General features: G+C 40.5%; 2 protein-coding genes across 2 annotated transcripts; both read right to left on the bottom strand.

The window, feature by feature from the left end:
• Positions 1–8,063: 8,063 nt before the first annotated feature.
• On the bottom strand, positions 8,064–10,597 carry LOC116924057 (histidine-rich protein PFHRP-II). The gene is made up of 3 exons (XM_045173330.1): positions 10,368–10,597; positions 9,901–10,299; positions 8,064–8,314 (listed from the first exon to the last, which is right to left on the bottom strand). Exons 1-2 carry the CDS (start codon positions 10,593–10,595, stop codon positions 9,994–9,996), a joined length of 534 nt encoding a protein of 177 aa, XP_045029265.1. The 5' UTR covers positions 10,596–10,597; the 3' UTR covers positions 8,064–8,314; positions 9,901–9,993.
• Positions 10,598–12,156: 1,559 nt separating this feature from the next.
• On the bottom strand, positions 12,157–14,240 carry LOC123472653 (alpha-protein kinase 1-like). Its single transcript, XM_045174534.1, has 3 exons — positions 13,612–14,240; positions 12,962–13,550; positions 12,157–12,236 (listed from the first exon to the last, which is right to left on the bottom strand). Exons 1-3 carry the CDS (start codon positions 13,765–13,767, stop codon positions 12,157–12,159), a joined length of 825 nt encoding a protein of 274 aa, XP_045030469.1. The 5' UTR covers positions 13,768–14,240.
• Positions 14,241–14,407: the final 167 nt, after the last annotated feature.

Here is a 14,407-nt window from a genome sequence, read left to right on the forward strand (position 1 = left end):
GTCGTTTCTTGGGCCTATTGCTCTTTGCTCCTGGGATTGAGACTCTCGAGCTCTAGACTCCGAGGCTGAAGACATTGATTTTTTCTTTATTTAAATTCTATTTTTGTTTCATATTTTCCCACGGGCTATTCAGGAGTCAATCTTGGATGATCTTATTTACAAAGGGGGATCATATTTATACATCCAAATGGCAACCGTTTTATTTTATTTTTTTTTTTACCTTCTACTTCGATCTGATGAAATTGTAATTTTAGCCGCCGGAATAGTTTGGCCAATTTGATTTAATTACATGAAAGTCTCCCCTTTGGCAAGTTTGCAAAATGAGCGAGGAGTGAGGAGGGGGTGGGGGATTGAAGGGATGGGGAATTCGGTAGCCCATTGATGTGTGACCAGGTGACTGATACAACCGTACACGACTTCTGTCTATTCTCATGCTCCTCTATAAACTGTAGGGCAAAAGCTGAGAGCTCGGAGATAAAGTGGGGGGGGGGGGACTATTATCAAATTCCTCAGACATTGAAACAGTCAGCGCGGCTTTCCTCTCACAGACATCAAGGGAAAAGAGTTGATTCTTTTTGATTTGGTAAAAATGATGAATCCCTCCCAAAGTGGTTCCCAAGATTCACTTCTTTAAGACTATCCTCTTCTTGTGTCTTTTTTTTTTTTTTTAAATCATTTTTCTGAAGACAGAAAAAAGGACATCTTTTCTACGATTCCTTTGTTTTTTGTTTGTTTTTTTCCCCATTTCTGATATAAGAGGGAGCGATGATCTCCTACGGTATAAAGTAGTGGTAGTAGCAAGTTCTCTCATGTTGATTTCTTCTCTTGCTTTTGTTTTTTTTTGTGTTTGTTCTGATGGCGGCGCGGTGCGGCTTTTGTGTGAGGAGCCGCCGCGCGGCCAGTGTGACACATCCACATTAGTCGATCCAACAGCAAAAAGAGCGCGGCAGCAGCAGCTGCATGATCAACCTGAACGTTTGTTTCTTTTTCGGTTAGCTCGTCTTCACAAAAAAAAAAAAAACTTGAAATTGGTACGTGAGCTGAAAACGGTGGGAAATTTTGTGTATATGACCCGCCTCGGTCGCATAACTCTTCAGAAAAAGAAAGAAAAAAAAAACGAGAGAGACAAGAGAAGAAGAACGAAACGGTGTTTGCTATACAGTTGGGTCGCTACTAGACACACAGTGAAATCTTTGGCGTTAGCTACTCTCTCGTCGCTCCGTGTCCTATTCCACAACGACCGGTGAGGAATGATAAATCGGTGCACGTTGCATCACCGCAGGCTCAACCCGATAAGAACATTGTGTGTTCCCCCCTTTTTTTTTTTTTTTTCAAATCTCTTCAACAGCGAGAGAAAGAAATGTTTGTGCGCTTTATTCGTCTTTTCTCCAAGCGATATTGATTCCAATAAAAAAACAGAACTGAAATAGAGAGTTGATATGTTTATAGTAGGTTAGGTTCTATACTTTCACTCTTGTTTGACGGGAAGATATTTTTGTTTGTTTAATAACCTTGGAATATCAATCAAAGTATATACTCTAATGTCGGCGGCGGCGGTCTCCCTTTTAGATGCAAACTGTCATAATTTCATGTACTAATTGGCCAAAGAGAGGCCTGATTATCGTACGTGCAAATAATTTTCGGGTTTTATTTTTTTTTTTTAAGGAAAACGGAAACTGTGAGATCAAAACAGGCATCACTTTTTTTTTTTTCTTTAGGGGGGGAGTGACATAGTTTTTTAATTGGGGGGAAAAGGAAACTATTAAACTCTCAGTCATTAAACGAAAAATGTATCATTGTCGTGTTTACTAATATCTATTGGAATTGTTCTTGTATGTTTAATGTCTGTGCACAGTGTGTATATTAAACCTACAAGCCAATGGTAGTAAATCATACGTCATTATATCGATTACGTTCGTGTACCCCGTCGGTTGTTTAAAAAAAAAAAAAAAAAATGAAGAGTGGGAACAGGGAGAGAGAGACGGTTAGAAAGGCTGGAAATTCAAGAACGATTGCATCAAAACTTTCCCATTTTGGTTCTTTCTTTTTTCACTTGTATCTTATTTGGAAAGTTACAGGCTTTTTTTTTGTTTGTTCCTTCCTGTTCAATGCGACATCACCACTCATTTTGTATTTCTGAAAAGGTTTAAATAACCGGATAGGAGGAGCGAAAGGGGGGTCATTGGGGATGGAAAATTTCGTGATTGAATGACGGTTGATTTAGTGCTTTAGTGTAAATGTGGTGCGCGCGTGTAGGCTGATTTACGACCAGTTGGGTATTATCGCCTTCACTACCCCGGCAATCCTCTTTCCGCCCTCCGCCCTCCTCTCTTTCTCTCCTTTTAATTTTTTTTGTTGTTGTGTTCCTTCTTCTGTTGCTGCGCCCATTTGCAGCTCCGCCGGAGCAGAACACGACTAGGCGGATAGGCCTATAATAAATGGACGCGTTTAACACCATATTGGTTGAATAACCCGTGTAACACTATAGGCCTATGATTGCATAATGGGTTGAAAAGAGTAAAAACAACGGAATGGAATTGGGCGCTCTCGAAATAATTTCGCCAGGTGGAAGATTTCGAAAAACACTTTTGCAATTCGTCCTTTGCCATTTTTGTTTGGTTTGGTTTTTGTGAATAATTGGCGGTTAAAAAGGGAAATCACGCTGAAAATGATGCGTGTTAGTAGTTTGTCAGAGTCCAGTTGGATATCAAATAACAATAAAAGAAAAGAGAAGCGCAAATGCCAGTTTTTTTTTTCTAATTCGGGGACCGACGGGAGTCATCCGTCATTTTTGTCGACCCCCCCCTTTCCCCTCCTAAAACAAAAAAAAAAAAAAAAGGAAAAGGAGACGCGGCGGCGGCTTCGGTTCAATCCCGAAGCTTTGTTTTGTTTTTGTTTTTCTTTTCTTTTATTTGATTTGAAGTAGTTCCGTGTTTTTTTGTTTGTTTTCTTGTTCTTCAAAAACCATCAGTTTTAAAGCCACAAGGTTGATTACATTAATAAGAGCAGAAAGAAACCCCCTCCCCTGTTTTGTCTTGTCACTGAAGTAATAAGAAACAACGATATTCGAAACCGTCAACACAACAAACAGCATAAATGGGTAGCCACACAGGGATGTAGAAACAGTTCTAAAAATAGACGATACCCCTCCATATTATTATCTGCTGTCTGATGTTTGATGTATTTTCCAATGTTGAAGAAGAAGACGAAGAAGAAAAAAAAAAAAAAGTAGAGGCCGACCCACATCCATCATAGTTACACAGACATTCAAAATCTGGAGTCGAAAATAATAAGAACTCTTGGACGAAAAGGAAACAAGAGATAAGGCGAGTGTCTTTTCCCGACCAGGATCAATTTTGGGCTTCGTCTTCCCTTATTCTTGTTTTTGTAACCGGCCCCACCATCCAACACCGAATGTAATTACAATAAGCCACACGAAATTAGAAGTCTGCCCCATCCCAGTTTGAACTCCTTGATCCTCTAATAAACGCCCGTGTTTTATTCGCTTGATTAACGTCGCCAAAGAGACGAAAACACAAATGAAAAGATGTGTTGTTTGACTTGTGTTGTCTCACTGCTTTGGGCTAGCCCTTCCGCTTTCAGTGAGCTTCTATTTTTCGCTAGGAAGGACGAGGAGTGGGGGGTACATTAAATGAGAATCAAAGGGATCTCTATCCAGTAGCGGAAAGGAGAGCTTCTCGCTTTATTAGTCCCGCTTTGTAATCAAATCCCGTGTGTCCCGATGTATTCTATACACCTTGGCCCCTGTTGGTCTCCAGACACAGCCAAAGTCCGCCCTATTTAGAACAGTATGCCTCTCTACCTGATGATGAAGAATCGTCGGTGTGCGTTAATCAGAGATTCTAATATGGGCCGACTAAACAGTCCATCCACTCAAGTCCCTCTCGCTTTTTCTGTATATGATCATAGAACACGAGAGAGGTTGAATTCTCTCTTTGATGACGTTACCATAGCAACGGCGACTGTTTCTCTCTGTTCATCGCAGGTATAGACATTGTCCTTTCTACCGTTTTCCAAGTCCAGGCTTATTTTTTTTTTTTTTGTTAAACAAAGTTGTCAAAACGTTCATTTTTTTTTTCGAAATTGGATCTGTAGTGGTCATTTTTTTTTTCTCGCTTTTGATGGGTCGTTTTTTTTACCTATGTAGGAGGGGACCCTTTAGTTTTTATGCTATGCTAATACAAATGACCTCCATCTTTCGAATGATTTCTGGTAACGATAAACATCACGAAAATCGAATGGCGGAAGAACAAGCAAAAGACCTCCCGTGTGTTGTCTTGTCTTAGCGGATGCAGAAGAGAGATGGTTCCAAGATTTTTCTAGCGGATAATAGCTGTGATAGAAGCTCAGGTCCATCTACCGCATTGTTATTGTTAATCTGGAAGACACAATCACCGGCTACAAGTTTAAGAAAAAAAAATTAAAAATAAAATTAATTGGCCGAGAAATTTATCTTAAACTTCGTTGGTGGCTTTTTCTTCCTTTAACTGTTCCCTTTGGATGTTGTTCTTTTTTGGAAAAAAAAAATTATAACATTTCCGGATGTTGTGTACACACCATCGTACCGACACGAAGATGTGCTTGTTGAAAGATTCCTCAGGGGTCGTGTGGTTCTTCCTTGCTTTTACAACCTTCGGAGGGGGGTCTGTCACCGCAACGATTTCTTTAGCTCTTAAAGTTGCTTCTGCTTCTTTCAACAAGACGCGAGGACATGAGCGAAAGGTGATATGGCCTACACGCAAAAGATGAAGCTGCATGCGATCGTTTGCGGTAGAGTAAGCTGAGCGCACTCTTCTAATATGCACAACAACAAATGTTGTGTTATTAATGTTTGCTTGTTGTTTTTAAAAAGTCTTGATGAACCCCTTAGGCCTACTCTCATTAAACCCCTACCGTTTGTTTTCGGGCTCTCTTCTCCTCCCACGATTCACGTGAGAGAGAGTGGGGGGGGGGGGAGAGTTTGAAAGGAACATTTTATTTTTATTTTTTTTTACAAAGAGTTTGAGACGTGTTTGATGCCTAGTAGAGCGTGATTTGTGATGGACATTACCTCGCAACGTTTTGCAGAGCGTGATCGCGCACCGTCGCATCTTTTTTTTTTGGTTACCCGCTCACGATAGTGCGGAAGTGGATTGTTTCTGTTTAAAAGAAGAAGAAGAAAAAGACAGGGAAAAGGATTTTTTTTTTTTTTCAAAGGAAAAATAATAATAAAAAAAGAATACAAAAGAGATTGACATCTAGCAGAGAAAGATATCTATGAAAGAGTTGGAACGTTTGTGATGGGTTGCGTTGGATGATGTATATTTCCGCCGCGTCTTCTGCCGAGCATGACGAGAGAGACGACAGATTTTTTTACGTCGATAAGAGAATTGAAAAAGTAGAAAATCGAAAAGGGAAAAGAAAAACTGTAATATTGGCATGAAGGAATGCCTTCCATCCGTTGTCTGTGCCTTTGAATTTCGTTTTTTTTCCTTTTCCCTCTCTACGAGACGATTGGTGCCTCGATTGAGAACTTGGAGAATAGAACAATCCAGGCAAGTGCGGTCGAGCGTGGGAGGCCGGCATTTATAAGAGAAATGAAACTCCGCCCTCTTCCGCTTCTTCTTAACTATTCATCTCTGTCTCGACTGTCTTTTATAGAGACGCAGAGCCACGATCGATATCAAACATGGCCGCGAACGATCGGCCATTTTCGTCTCGCGAGTTCCAACACGAAAACAGAAGCCCCCAACAACCGGGGCAACTGTCAAAGTCATTAAAGTTAAAAGAAGACTCTCTTCTCTCTCTCTCTTTCTCTTTTTTTTAAAGAGTAAAACAAAAGAATGGAAGTTTTGTAGTACGTTCTTCTTTTACAGCAAACCTCCCCCCCCTTAAAAAAAAAAAACAACAACAGCTGAAAACTCTCTTTCTTATAGTTGAAAACGTTCTCCGGCTCAATCTTTATTTGATGGCCAACGTCCTTTTTTTTTCTTTTCTTTTTTTAAACTTTCCCGGAAAAAAAAAAACTGTGGCGCGTGCTGATTGTTTTCTTCTCCGTTGCAAAGGACTCCCGACGCCCAATAAAAAAAATAACATCTTCCTTAAACTTTGCCTTAATATTATGTCACTGCCGACTAAATGGGCTAAACAGTCGCACTGCCCTCGTCTTCCAAAGTGCTAAAGGGTTTTTTTTTTTTTGGCGAAAGAAAATCCTTTTGGGGACATAAACATGTCGCTTTACTTCTCTCCGGTTCTTTGTTCAAAGAATTCGACACGTGTTGGGCCCCATCAAGACAAAGTCTCGAGTCGAACCGTGCACCCCTTTCCAACGTCGATGGATAGAAAGAAACACGTATTGCAATAAGCGGATGCTGGACCTTATTTCCGCTTAGAAAAGACATTTGTTTTGTTTTTTTGCCCCGGGAAGTTCAAAGTTCATTGCGCGAAAAGCAGAACAAGACGCCCTGCTTGAAGAGAGTGTCTTTTACCCATCCATCACGATGGCCTTCGTCCGTCCGCAGACGACTCATTAAGAAACGTGCACGAGTTTTTTTCTTTTCCTGCAGCCTAACGGAAGAGAGAAACCCCGACCGGTTTGTTTTGTTGAACCACATAAAAAAAAACATGTGTTGCTATTTGTTTCCTCCTGGAAAAAAAAAAAAAATCGAAATAACGAGAGACAAGAAGCAATTTGTGTTCAGTTTACTTCGCTTTCCATTGATGTATATTTTATATATAATATGTAGAGTAGTATAGCACGCACACACACACACACGCACACTGTTGACGTAAATAATTATTAGATTATTGTATTTGTTTTCTTCAATTTTTTGTTTTCTGTGATGGCGGTGGTTATTTTCGATCTTCCGGCAGGGGAGGGATTTTTTTGTGGAAGGAAGATTAAGATGTATGTAAAAGAAAAAAAAAAAAGAAACAAACATTCACGAAAATCAAGCGGCCAATTTTCAAAAACAGAAACAAGAGGAAAATGAAAACAAAACAAGAACGTATACAATTTTTGTAGCGTATAGGAGATGTCTTGCCACTGAGATTGTAGGGAGGGGTGTGTCAACATTTCATCGTGTGGGCGTGTCGGGAGGAGACATGTCAAACTGGGGCAAACCAAATTACAAAGAAAAAAAAAGAGAGAGATAAAAAAAAAGTCGAAAGGAAATCAGAAAGTTGGCGAAAAGGAAACAATATCATTTGAACGAGTAATTGAATTCATATTCTTGAATTTGCATACATGCCAACGATGATTTTATTCAAATTGCGCTGGGTGTGGGTGTCCATTTTGAAATTGTTTGCTTGGAAATCGATGAAACCATTTTTTTTTTGCCGTTTTCACAAATTTGACTAGTCGGAAGTCCACTGACGTTTAAACATTTTTTTTTTTTTTTGCCGTTTTCCTGTTGTTTTTCTTGATCGCTTTTGTTTGTTTTTTCTTATGCCATATCGCAGCACAGAGACGAAGAGAAAACGGCATGCAAATCAGGGTTAGGGCGATTGTTGAAATAATTGTTTGTTCTAAATTTACTCAAATGTCAAATGGAAAACCAAATTGAAATGTCCAAGAAACGGCCTATCGCAAAAATCAAATTCACATTTTAAGAGTTCACGTAAAATCCCGAAACGTAACATCCCGAACCAAAAATCACGGGCTGCAATAACTGAAAAAAACAATAAAAATCGTTTTGAGTCTATTTTGTTTGGAGGGGATAACAATATACAAAAACACCCAAATCAAATTGTTTTCCTTTTTTTCTCATATTATTTTTTTAGGGGGAGAGGATTGAATTTTTCCTCATCGAATCGTAAAATTCATCAAGATTGTCGAAAAGAACAGGCCGAACAGTAATCAAAACTAGTACACGCAGATTGAATGATTAGGTTTATATTATATAGTATGTATGTATAAGATTATTAGCTTGTCATTTTTGGGTTTGATTGATTTAAAAAGTACGAACCGGTGACGTCCCATTTTGGGGGAGTAAAATAAAACAACAAGCACCGAAATGAAAGAAATTGTAAAAATGAACAAAAAAAAAAAAGGTAACAACAGTAAAGATATACGGTCACACATATACGAAATTATTAGCATATGCGAATGAAAAATTGGATATTATATAATGACATGAAATCATTGGCAAAAACCAAAACAAAAACAATTTTTTTTTTTTTTTTCTTTTTCTTTTTTAAATCGCGTTTGTGTTGATTCCATCCGGCCGTATTGCGATGCATTGGAATACGCCGCTCTATCAAAACCAGTAAAGATCTTTGCCCGGTTCTTGTTGCACCTGCCCGGCTTCCAAACCTATAAACGTCCAACACAAAATTGCAATCATTTCAAAAACAATAATCAATGACGCAATCAAAATTCCTCCCCCCTTTTTTTTATTTCTGCCCAAAGAAATGAAACGAAAATGTCAATAGGTGCCCGTTTTTCTTCTCTTGTTCACATGGTAATATCAAAGCTAATTGGATTGTTGTCGACGCAATAAATGCGAGCCTACATAGGAGGCGCCTACGCGCTTCCGTAATATCAAGAAAAAGAACCCCGTTTCTCTATAGGGTTGTCATCTCTTCTTTCTTTCTGATTTTTGATTGTCGTATAGGAAGAAGAAAAAAAGAGAGGCACAGCAATATCAGGGGCCTCTTTGATGTCGTTCGTCCCTTTTTTTTCTTTCTCATTCTCTCGCAATTTCTCATAACCTTCAACCTATAACTTTTATCTATACGCAGCCCTACGCCCTCTTTTTTTCTTCTGCTATCCAGTAAGAGACTCGTAGTTAAGATTTATGTCGTTTTCACGTTGGGGAAAATGGCCGGATTGCTCACATATGGGAAAAAAACTTTTTTTGTCCGACGGATATGATTATAAACGTCCATAAGGACCTTGTTCAAGTGGCTGTAACGGATCCCCCCCTCCCCATTTTTTCTCCCTCTCAAGTGTGTAGGGGTGGACATTATTGCGAAATAGAGGGGGGCACCTATACTTTTTTGATTCATCTCATGTGGCAGGTTCCAGGACGGCGGGGGTCGATGGTGTACTTTTTAATTAAAAAGGGATGGTGCAGTGTGACACGAGCTCAGTTCCGCTGTCTATATTGTTTGTATCTCGTGTTATGTGCGTTGCGCGTGGTAAAGAAACTAGTGTTTGACGGTACGTTATTGGAGGGAAGGTAGTCACCATTAATCGATGTACGACATTGAGTTTTCGAATAGCTCGTCATCGTTGTACGCTGAAAGGGGGACAAATGATTTTGTCGCACACATGAGATGAGATCAAGAGTTGTCGCTTTGATGGGAACACGTGTCTCTGTCGCTTCCACCCCTCTCTCTACGTGTAGTCAAGAATCTTTTTCTTTTTTTTCTCGTCAAAAGAGAGAACCTCCTCCCTTTATACCTCGAGCTATAGATCATCTTTTGTGTGTCTCCTGTTGCGATATTTTGCGCTTAAAAACGAAACTGTACCGTACGTTTTAGTTTTATTGGATATAAACCCTATATATATATCGACTGGGAGATCAAACACGTCCGAAAAACTTGTCTCCCCTCTCTTTTCACTCTTTGCTATTTGCATTTTCAATATAAAAATATACAGCAAAAAAAGAAAAGGGTGGGGGAGGACAAAATCTCTGGATCGGATTGTCATCCGCTTTTTATTGGAAATGCAACAACAGGCAGCTGACTATATATGTGTATACATGTGTAGGGGTGTTGACGGGAGACAGTCATTGATCATCGGCCTAACTATTTTATACCTTCATGTTTGGCGGGAAACCAATAAAATCTATCCCCTCGTTTGAATTTTCTTTTTTTCCCGCCCATAAAAATTGATAAATCGTTTTTATCTTTTTAAATGAATTTATTTGTGATTTTTATATTGAAATGTCTGACCTGGTGGCATGTTGGTGTAGGAGTGACCGGCGGTGTAGGAGGCCGCATCGATGGCCGGGTGATGATGACCTGTCGACAGGTCGCTGTGTGCTGTTAGGGCGAGCGGATTACCGGATGGTGGGCGTGAGGATGATGCGGATGATGGCCGTAACGGTGGTGAGATACCGAAGTCCACGGTTCGGATTTAATGGAACAGTGGGCCGCTGCGGCAGCGGCGGCGGCAGCGGCGGCCGCAGCCGCCGGTAAAACTCGATGACTGGCCGGATTGGCCGTTTGGTGAAGCAGGAACGATCCGTACGTTTGGTGATGGCTACCGAATCGAGCGGCAGCCGCCGACGTGGCGGCCGAAACGCCGGACACTCCCGCGTAACCTCCGCTAAGATTATGCGCCGAATAGGCCTACATCCCATTTGTTTTGAATTTAATGTTCAATTTTCCTTTTAACATTCGTTTGAATGTGGCGGTACCTGTGAACTGAGCGAGTAATGCGTCCATGGGTCTGACTGGGCGGCGTGAGTCAGGTGAGCGTGATGATGAGCGGCTGCGTGATGATGGGCGGCTGCGTGATGATGATGGTGATGATTAAGAGCGGCCGCGTGAGCGTGATAGGCCTCGGCTTGACTAAACAGGTCGTGTTGTTGCTGCTGTTGTTGCTGCTGATTGGCTGCCGACGATATGCCGAGGTTACCTGTCATAGCTCCGTGCTATACAATTGCTTGTTGTTGTTTAGTTGCTTGCTGGTGGGGAAGGAACGTGTTGCTGCTGTTGGTGCTGTTGCACCTGCACCTGACACTTTGGCGGCTGGTAGTTGCTGTTCCAAAACGATGGTGGGAAACTCCTTTGAGCCAAAGTGTTATTGAGCCACGAATAAGTGATCCAAACATGTCCGGTTGACGAATGGAAAAGGCAAAGAATTGAGTGTAGCTGTAGTTAGCGTGTGCGTGTTTGCGATGCGCTAATGACGTCCACTTCTCTTTTCGTCATGCCAAAGAACATTTCAAACTCTTTCTTTTTTTTCTTCCCCCCTTAAACGCGTGGCTATTCACACGCGTTAAAGGATTCAATCAAAAGAGTCAAACAAAAGGTCAAATCAAAATGACAACCGGCCAAATGATCTATTCCCTTTTTTCAGGCCTATATTGTCATGTGCGATGGCTGTGCATAGCGCACGTCTAATTACTGCCGTGAAAAATATTTCCTTTGCGTGTGGACAGCCTCGATGAAATAAAGGGTGTCTCATTTTGCTTTTGTTTCTTTCGCTTGCCCAAATAACGGGCATTTAACAGAAGCCTATCCCGAGTTCCTAACATTCCAATCATTTTGTATTCACACAATGGCCGCATTTCTTTTCTCTCTCCCTGCCGTCCCGTATCTCGGGAGTCCGCATTTGTTTTGTTTTTTCTTTTCAAACTAAAAGAAAACGAATCTATAATTTACGTGAAAAGACACACACGCAAAGAGAAACAAAAAAGAAAAGCGGCCTTGTTCGTCTTGATGTCTTACATTTGCTTACTACTATAGGCCACACTACTAGTGCTGCTATTACTACCTGCTGCTACCTGCTACTGGTATTTGTTTTTCGTTTTCCCCCCTCTCGTCCCTCTTCCCATTCGAAAAAAAAAAGGTGGGGGTCTGCCGAGCGTATTTTTTTATCGAACCCAACGAACTAACAAGAAAATGTTCTTCGTTTTCCATTTCTTTTATAAGAAGGTTAGGAGGGGGAAAAAAACAAAACAAAAAAAACACACGGTGGGAAAGAAGAAGAAGAAGAAGAATCAGTAGCAGTATCGAATATATCAAACAGAAAGAAAACGAGTCGGTCGCTACGATGACAGCCGACTTGGTCGAGTAGTAAAAAATGAATGACATTATGTGTGTTGTCTTTTTTTTTTTTGAAAGTTTAAGAGAGCACACAGTTCTTGAGAAGAAGGATGGAACTTTTAAAAGAGACTTCAAAGATCAAATTAACTAAAAAAAACTGCCAGGTTATTCATCACGCAGGGTCGGTTGTGTCATTTTTTTTTTTTTATTTCTTTAGCTTTTTCTTCTATTTGTCCGTTTTTTTTTTTTTTTGCCGACATAGCCGCCACTCATTTTTTTGGTTAAAGCTTGAGAATATACATTTTGAGTGGCTAATTACACACCACACAGGGGTAGGAGAATTCTTTTTTCGATGGTACCTTTATTTTATTATTCCATCAGTTTATTTTCTTTTATGAGAACGAGTTTTTACCCATTTGCCCCTTGCGTTAGTTTTCAATCAAAAATATTCGTTCGGTGATTAGATGGAGCCACTTTATACAGTCTATAACAAGTGGTGACATCAACTAAAATTCCTTTTTGGCGAAATATCAATTTTTGAGTGATTTTTTCTTGTCCCAAAACTTAATAGAAGAGATTCGCGGGCGTTATTAGTCAAAGAGGATACACACGATCGATTACGTACATTTGCCCCTTGTGTACGCAAGAGACAGAAGCCGCTTCTTGTCCATTTTTTGCTCTTACCCCATACACTTTGGCTTTTGAATCGTGTGTGTGTGTGTGTGGTATAATGTAAAACTTTTGAAAATAGATTGCAAATGTAACCGAAGAAATCAACTACACGCACACAGCAAAATCCATTGTCTATTTTTCTCTATTCTTAAATTTAAAAAAAAAAATTATTTTCTCTCTTTTCGATGACCTTTTGGCTTTTTGTTTCTTGTGTGTGTGTGTGTGTGTACATCATTGGATAGAATAAGGCGGTCGTCGTCGGCAAGTTCTTTTGTCGCACCGTATACGGCATTATCAACTAACAACGACCAACAACAACTAACAACAGCAACAACAGAAATATCTTTTGATCGCCGGCAAACACACATACACACGATCAGAAAAGCTTTCATTTTTTATATGTATTTCTAATTTTTTTTGATTTTTTGTTTTTTTGTGAATTTGAATTTTTTTTTTTTTTTTTTTTGGTGTTTTTTTTTTTTTTTTTTTAAAATTTTTTTTTTTTTTTTTTTTTTTTTTTTTTTTTTTTTTTTTTTTTTTATTTTTAATTTTTTTTTTTTTTTTTTACCCCGGCTGAAATGTTGATCGACAACTGACGCCGTATCGCCCGAATAATTCATAAAGACAACGCAATTAGCCGAAATGTATTGGGCCTCTTTGTGCTGTTGATGGTGTTGACTATTCATTTCTGATTCTTCTGCATCGTGATCGATTTGCATAGTGTCTTGTTGGCCCGATTGCTGGCCGCACATGTCCGACAAGTCGCGTTTGATATCCTCGTTTTGTTGTTGTTGTTGTTGTTGCTGTTGCTGTTGCTGGAAATGATGTTGATGTTGTTGCACCATTGCCAGGTGCTGCGAATTGGATGACGACGATCCCGAACGATTGCCGACTGGAGAAACGTTTTCCAGCATCAACACTCCGCCGCTGGTTGCAGACGACGAAGGGCCGGCCACCGGAGACGACGGAGAAGAGCCCACCGGCACAGGTGTTCCAGCCGACGTGTTTGTATTGCTACTACTCGGCCCGTTGTGCACCGCCGACGATGTCGAAGCCGACGGATAATTGGATCTCAATAACAGGTAATTACTTGCGTAATTAGTGGCCATGTTGTCTGACGCTCCGTCGGTTAATCCGTCGTGGTGTAGTCGATATTTCTGTACACAATTTTTTGTTTTTTAAAATCAATATTGTGGGAAATTGACGTGTGTTTTATACCTTTTCGGGGGATTCGCCGTTGGCGGCGGCCGATGCGGCGGCTGCGGCGGCTGCTGCTGCAGCGGCCGACCGGTCGTAAGACGACAAGTAGGGCACGTACGGCTGGTACATCACTTGGGCACAGCTCATGGTGCGCTCGCCACCCCCTTTGATCATCAATTCAATCGCTCACTTGAGTTGATTATCAGATTGAACTGCTCAATTATGGCAGGGTTCAAGTGTTTTTTTTTTTCCCGCAATCAACTGGCGGGAGGGAGGAACAAAAATTCAAATCGCACACATTCACATTCACAGAAAACACTTCACAAATTATGCACGGTCGTTATTACTATTTTTTAAGTGAATCACCGCTAGGTTTTTTTTTTTTTTTGGTAAACAGATAATCCCGAAATTATTTGGCTTCAAATTCAAACAAAACAAAAAAAAAGAAGGGGTTTTTAACAAATCAATAGAAACTCGAGATGGTTGGAGAGAAAAAAAAGGACAAATGTAACGTTCGATACGAAAGAAACGAGGGAAAGAAGCGGAGCGAAGTTGGCCGTCGTTCACTCGGCAGCAAGTCGGTCGTGTCAAATGTCGCCCGGTACTATCCAGTCGTTCCCCTAAATCCCCCAAGAGGAACTCTCCTCTCTCTCTCTCTCTCTGTCTCTCAAATGAAAAAGAGGAGGTGGGCAGGCGTATAGGGCGGATCGTTTGCTGCGGGTTTATTTTGTCGCGTAGACGTGCAGACAGAAAGAAGAAAAAATACAAAAAAACAAACAAGAAAAATCAAAGAGAATCGTAAATGGGAGGAAAC

Source organism: Daphnia magna, linkage group LG5 (assembly GCF_020631705.1).
Source record: "Daphnia magna isolate NIES linkage group LG5, ASM2063170v1.1, whole genome shotgun sequence".
NCBI classification, from domain to species: domain Eukaryota; kingdom Metazoa; phylum Arthropoda; class Branchiopoda; order Diplostraca; family Daphniidae; genus Daphnia; species Daphnia magna.

Coding starts and splice junctions, on each gene's coding strand:
- LOC123472653 (XM_045174534.1), bottom strand. CDS start 13,767: ATGATCAAAGGGGGTGGCGAGCGCACCATGAGCTGTGCCCAAGTGATG. Junction 13,551..13,611: donor ACGGCGAATCCCCCGAAAAG/GTATAAAACACA, acceptor AATTGTGTACAG/AAATATCGACTACACCACGA. Junction 12,237..12,961: donor CGATCAACATTTCAGCCGGG/GTAAAAAAAAAA, acceptor TTCGCCAAAAAG/GAATTTTAGTTGATGTCACC.
- LOC116924057 (XM_045173330.1), bottom strand. CDS start 10,595: ATGACAGGTAACCTCGGCATATCGTCGGCAGCCAATCAGCAGCAACAA. Junction 10,300..10,367: donor ATTACTCGCTCAGTTCACAG/GTACCGCCACAT, acceptor AATGGGATGTAG/GCCTATTCGGCGCATAATCT.